This window comes from Gadus chalcogrammus, chromosome 15 (assembly GCF_026213295.1).
Source record: "Gadus chalcogrammus isolate NIFS_2021 chromosome 15, NIFS_Gcha_1.0, whole genome shotgun sequence".
NCBI lineage: Eukaryota > Metazoa > Chordata > Actinopteri > Gadiformes > Gadidae > Gadus > Gadus chalcogrammus.
The window spans coordinates 16,931,205-16,937,922 of NC_079426.1; the positions used below are offsets into that span (position 1 = coordinate 16,931,205).

Genomic DNA, 6,718 nt, shown 5'->3' on the forward strand with positions numbered 1-6,718 from the left:
GGGGGCGGGGGGGTCTGGAAACAATTGTTGGAGAGCACCCACTGTGGCCCCCTGTGCAGCGAGAAGTCTCCAAGATAATCCACCTATTATCCTTACAAATACACAACGGAGAGTGGAAAATTGTACATCAAATCCATTATAGTGTTAAAGGTAATGCTAATGGACTTATCTCTAGACTAATAGGCAACCTCCCTCTGTGGCAAATCCATATAGGCCCTACAATCCTTCTTTTTCTTTTTACAATAAAAGCAGATGAAGAAATGGTGGGTAATTTAGCGATTAGATGTAATACCAATAAAGTGCCTAATAAAAGTGCCTAACTAATACATTCACATGTTGAGTCTTAAGACCGTGAATGAATTCAACGGAAAAGAGGTAGCCTCCATATTTTTTGGAGTGAATGATTTGCGAGAAAATATTGAATTGAAATGAATGAATGAATGAATTTTTTTGGGGGGACTTATATTCTGTCTTGGACTAAATAAAAGGAAAGCACCCTAAATTACTTCACCACCTTGTTTCTCTCCGCAGAATTTCACGGAGTGCCATTCTTGCTTTTTCGCAGCACCCTAGTATATCAAAGACGTACTGCATGTGAAGTCCCTGACATATTTGTATACATGTTGCCTAGGCTTCTGCCTTGTTAACATGTATCTGTCTGCAGATAGGGGGGGGGGTGTGGAGGGGGAGGGGACCGGGGGGGCGTTACAGGGGGGGGGATACAAACACAATTTCCCTTCAGCTCCTTCATTTCCAGTTGATATAAAACAGAATAGTGAAAAAAAAATCACTTCTGGTGGTCCAAGGTCTTCCCCCCCCCCCCCCCCCCCCCCCCCCCCCCCCCCCCTCTTTTTGTGAACCATTCGCCCATAAATACAGAAGCTGGTTAAAGGCTGGTGGATGACAGGGTCTGCCTGGCCGAACCTCGTTATGCTGCCGCGGAAATTCATTTAGGGAGCAAAACAGCTCCTCAAAGTTGTCTGGCTTAATGCCTCGCGATCGTTTTTTCAAACTCTTGTCGTGAGGGCCGTCTATGGTGTTGTGTTTCAGAGCCCATCCAGTGGAGAACAGGCGAAAACATGCACACCTACACACTTTGGATTCAAAGGTCTGTAAAACATATTAGCGGTGTGCTCCACAAATATAATCTCTTATTCAAAATTGTCTAAGAAAGGAGGGGGGTATATATAGTGTTCATCTGAAAAATTATTGTGTGTCACCTTTCCCAGAGGAGGGACATCTATGAATACACATACATAAAAATATTATACACGGTTGAATTTGAATGCAAATATGTTAGGTTGATTGCAGTAAACAATTGCTTTTAACAGTGCACCACTACACTGACATTCTAGCATGATCCATCTGCTGGAAATAACATTAAGAAATGTCTGGGTAATTATTTTGCACAATGCCTTCTGTTTCTTTCCCTCTCTCTCCTCCTACCCCATGTATAGCAGGCCCTCCACGTCTTCTATCATAAATTACGCTGCAAAGTGAATTACACTTGCCTCTCACCTTACCGGGCCAGTTTGATGAATCCTAAGGCACAACACAACGTCTCAACAAATCTTCATCACCGCATCGCCTTCCGCTGTCTCTTCCCCGGCTAAACCGCTCCAAATCATTTTCATTGCCGTGCTATTAAAATGTGTAATTCACACCTGACATGGATGTGATACATAGTTGCATACGTACCGACCTCTTCTCCATCTCTCACTGTCTCGACTTCCTTCCTTCCTGCTTTCTATCTTCTTTTCAATCTCAAATTCTTGTTTTATTCTCTCTTTTCCCTCCCCCCACTCTCACATTATCTGCCTCTCTATCATGTACCACCAACCCCGTACGGCAAATCTAACAACTTTATAGGTGACAGGTCATGCAGATTTCCCAGAAGCCAGTAGGGTGCAAACATCAATTCATGGGAATGGCGTGTTGCTGTCACACCTGATGACATAATGACCGGTGAGGAACTAATAAACAGCTTCATTCACGTGAAGCTATTGCTCCTTTTCATAACTGTTCCATAACCCCCCCTGCCATCCCTCTATCTTCCTCATGCATTCTTCTTCTTGGGCTCACTCTCTTATCTGTCACAATTTCATCCTCATGCACCACCTCACCCTTCCTGCCGAAGTGACCCATAAATCACGGCTACTGTTGTCTAACGCTTTCCATTTTCCCAGAACACCGGGCAGCTGCTGCAGAAATTGGGTCAGGCATAATCTAGCGGGCAGCAGAGCTTCGCTAGCTGTGACTCTGCTATAGGTAATGTAGCCATTAGCGCAGCGATAGCGTGGATGGAGGTGGCGGTAGATCCATTGTACATGATGTGACATCCAAGGAAAGCTGGCATATGTCTGGGTGTCCACAGGCACACGCACACACATACACAGATATGGTGTGTGTGTGTGTGTGTGTGTGTGTGTGTGTGTGTGTGTGTGTGTGTGTGTGTGTGTGTGTGTGTGTGTGTGTGTGTGTGTGTGTGTGTGTGTGTGTGTGTGCGTGTGTGTGTGTGCATGCGTGTGTGTCTGTGTGTGCCTGTGTGTGCGTGTGTGAGTGCACCCAAAGTGTGTGCATATGTGTGTGGGAGAGCCAGATAGACAGAGAGATGGAGGGGGAGGGGGAGAGGGAGAGATTGAGTTTGAATATATATAATATGCATGTAATTGCATGTGCATTTGACTTTCGCTAATCATGCTCATAGGATTTAAAAGGCCGGTACCAAGTTGGGTTTCCAATTTCTTTCATAAAAATGACCAAGTTCCAAAAGTGATACAATAATAATAATAAATCACCCAAATATTTAAGTATACATCTTTCTTTTAATAATGTTGTACCTTACTACTTCCACAAAAATGTGTGTCTCTTTATCAGGTTTCTACTTCCAAGGCCTGATGCTTGAGATCCTGATACGTGCAGACTTCAAATGACTGCAGCATCCTAGCCAGGAGCACGGTGAGCCTGCCATGTTGTTCATTACTATTCCTCCTTTGCAAGAGAAGGATTTTTGTTAACTCTGTGTCATACATGATTAACTGGGACACTCTCATCCATGTTTTTATGAATAGTTTTAAAATAATGGTGTAATTATGTTTGTTTTATTTGCAGATACACTTGATTGAAGTAACAAAAACACGTTCTAACAATTCCCAGGTGTCTAGATAGGTGTGGATATAACTTAATGTCGTAACAGTATAGCTCCTGGAAATGGACAGACTGGTATCCGGGTTAAAACTAAAGTTCACACTGTGTTGAATGTCCTATAGGAGGATGGATTGTCATATTTGTTTCATATACTGCATCTATGACCTTTTTTAAATGTGTGTGTGAGAGCCACTGCATGTGCTTTGCAATGCAAAGTTAGCAGTCATGTTATGTCACAATACATTCTGTGGCTCCTCATTGCTGCTTGCTCACTTGAGAAATCTGCATATGACTGGGTCGCTTGAGGCCAGGATGAAACCCTTGCTCGACTCTAAAAGCGTACTTATATGTACTTACATGTAAATTAAAGCCTATGTCAGTAAAATAACATTTTTTTAAATGAAACATAATCAGAATTAAAATAAAACCAGGCAAACCAGCATTTAACTGATATAGAAAATTTATTGAATGAGAAGATTATTTTGAAGTTCTAAATTACAGTAAAAACATTGGGTTCTGCCCACATGGAGGTAACAATAAACGTTTGTCATTTAATTTTGTGACTGATAGTTTTTGTTATCTGATGAACAACCAATCATATGTAAATATAGATAAAATTATTTAAATACATTCAGATAGTTTTTTGGTATAACGTCCAATCCTTTTTCCCTTATAGTGATATGAATACGTTACTCACGTTATAAAATCCTATTAATTAAGTAAAGGGGAAGCAGGGAAATTAAATAAAATACAAAACCATTATAATTATAATTATACACATGGTGTATTTTATACATGGGCACGCGTGTTGTTTCTTGTGTGACACAGTCGTCGCATTATAAGAATATCCTCAACAATTAAAGTGATATAATATACATAAGGGATATGTCAAGATGTGTATAAGAGTTGTTATGTTGTATCAATGTATTATTTTTTATGTCGACTGGTTCAAGTTTATTTTGTGTGGGGACTGCTGTCTCGTGTCTCCAGTCAGTACTCAATCTTATTGTATAGATTGTATAAGGGTAACGCTGGCAGGTTGCTTCCCGGGTAATAGAGCGGCGTAGGGAAGGCGATGGACCGCGGCACCGGCACCCGCAGTAAGGAGTTATCTCTGAAAACCAGCGGCATCCCAACCAATGTCTGTGCCGAGGCGTGGGCCATGTTGGCCGCCTCCAGCTCCGCGGAGAGCTGCCGCTTCCACTTGTTCCTGCGGTTCTGGAACCACGTCTTCACCTGCGTCTCCGTCAGCTGCAGACTGGAGGCCAAACACGCGCGCTCCGAGCTGCTCAGGTAGCGTTTCATGTCAAAGGTGGACTCCAACTGGTACACCTGGCTGCGCGAGAAAACCGTGCGAGTCTTCTTCTTGGCCGAGTTGCTGCCCTGCTTGTCCCCGCCTTCCCCGACCTGCCGCTCCTCGGACAGAGGCGACATCTGGCCGCATGGTCGCTCCTGCTCCCCTTTGTAATCCTGCAGCGGATTCTGGGACAGGTGATGGTGAGGCCGCCGCGCGGTGCCGTCCGCCACGGAGAGCAGTCTCTTTGGGGCACCTGAACAGGATGGGGAGCAGGACAGTGTCAAGGGGTGTTTTCTTTTTTGGAGCGATAAATGAAAATACTCTCCCTAGCCTCACTTACAGTGACAGGTCCATGTAAGCCCGACCATGGAGCAGACAATAGCGATAATTGGAATTGGATTGTGATGCATGTTGCATGTGCAGGTTATTCATTTGTTAAAGAAAAAATTAAAAGGGCAAAAATGTATGCGTTGACTTTGCATCACACACGCCCGCTCGCACGCATGCACACACACGCTCGCGCGCATGCACGCACTCCCACCGGAAAAGACAAAATAGTCTGCATTATCTGTACGAGAGATTATTCAGAAATGATCTTTGACTTGTTAAATCGACCGCTAAAAGCCTTTTTTTTAAATAAACAATTTAATTTAAGTATGCTTAGTGGCCATGAGCCTATTAATCAAATCATGCGGGCTATTTTTTTAACCACTCATTTCAATCGACATGCAGGCTAGTGGAGTCATTCCGAAAACATGTTTAATCAATTAGCCGACTCAATTAAATGGGATATGAGAGGAAACAAAGGGGCTAATTATGTGACCTCTTCACTCTTCACTGCTGCAGCGATGATACATCTAAAATCAAGAGGATCGGCTGCACATGAAGGAACACAAACATATACAAATACAACATATGCTTCAGACTTGAGACAGAAAAGACCCGTTTTGGAAACAGCTTTGTCGAGTAGGCTATTCATATTTATGGGCACTTTCATGTTTACTGTGAATTTCAATTGTGTGGCCCATCTTTCGATCAGTTTACAATATTAAATGTCTTGTGTGTGTCTCAGATAAGTGCAATACCCCCCCCCCCTTCCCCTACATGCTTTAATTTGCTGGTTCAGGACCCTAATCCGCCCATTCCAAAGTAAACCCCTTTTCCCCACATGCAAATAAGAAACCAACACTGAGTAAAACAATGCTTACCTAAACACGAGAAGTTGTGGGGTTGATGCTGGGTGCATGGCTCGCTGTGGCCGGTATCCGAGCAAAAACAATCCGCGGAGTCTTCCCCGGCGCTGCACTCGTCCTCGGAGGACACCGACAGGGAGCGCCTCCGCGACGGCGGCCCAGCCAGACCCTTGGAGAGCTCCTTGGTCCCGGCGGTCCGCGACGACTCGGACGGGCTCTTGTTGCCCAGAATAGACTGGATGGTGAAGCTGGAAATCGGCCCCGAAGAGCACTTATTTCCGCTGTCTTCTGTGTTACTCATCCTCGCCTCATAACAGAAGCAGTAACTGGACTAAATCGGTGTTATCTAGTGTGCGCTTCCCACTGCGGTTGTTAGTATTGATTCCTGGGATGCCGCATCGGATGCGTAAAACGCGCTACCTTTATAATGAAAAAAAAAGATATGGGGCGATGGGATAAAAGTGAGGCAAGTCGAGTTGTTTTTCTCGGAGCTGAAACATAAGTGTATGCTTGATCCACCTCCACCAGCTCTGGAGCATAGGAGGTATTGTTGCGTTGCCTCATTTGCATGTAGGTAAGCTGCCGGCTGGCCAATCACAGGCCGGAACCAAGCCCGCAGAATTCAAAGTCAGCTGCAGGTCCGAGGATAGGATGAGGAAAGTTGATGGGAAGAATCGCTGTGCGACCGTCTGTGGACAACCTGCTTTTGAAGGCGACCATCTACAGTCTTTATTTTATATCAATTTGATTTATATGCGAGAAAATAATAAGGTTTTGCAATTAAAATAGGTTTTTAATGTAATTGATTTTTAAATCGGCTTACGCTTACTTCAAGCAGCTTCAGTCACAGGCGTTTGGACAAACATTAATACTGAAGTAGGCTATGAAATTACTCCTGTTTTTTGACCTACAATGGTCATCCGTTTTTTCTTTGGATCCGAAATCCGTTAAACGCATCGTATATTATATTCCGATTGTAATGGCAAGAAAATGGCATATGTTTTGATTTAGACTGTGCCCTTTAATCAGAGGGCGGGCAAAATTAATATTGTTTGAGAATATGGCTGCGGTTATAGTTTTT

The 6,718-nt window shown here is 43.7% G+C and overlaps 1 protein-coding gene across 1 annotated transcript; it reads right to left on the reverse strand.

Annotated features, from left to right (window-relative positions):
- Positions 1-4,137: 4,137 nt before the first annotated feature.
- On the reverse strand, positions 4,138-5,938 carry hmx2 (H6 family homeobox 2). Its single transcript, XM_056610123.1, has 2 exons — positions 5,653-5,938; positions 4,138-4,697 (listed from the first exon to the last, which is right to left on the reverse strand). Exons 1-2 carry the CDS (start codon positions 5,936-5,938, stop codon positions 4,138-4,140), a joined length of 846 nt encoding a protein of 281 aa, XP_056466098.1.
- Positions 5,939-6,718: the final 780 nt, after the last annotated feature.

Excerpts from the sequence above, each read along its gene's own strand:
- hmx2 (XM_056610123.1), bottom strand. The coding sequence starts at position 5,938 with ATGAGTAACACAGAAGACAGCGGAAATAAGTGCTCTTCGGGGCCGATT. Across the intron at positions 4,698-5,652 it reads CCACAACTTCTCGTGTTTAG|GTGCCCCAAAGAGACTGCTC; the intron begins GTAAGCATTGTT and ends CATCCTGTTCAG.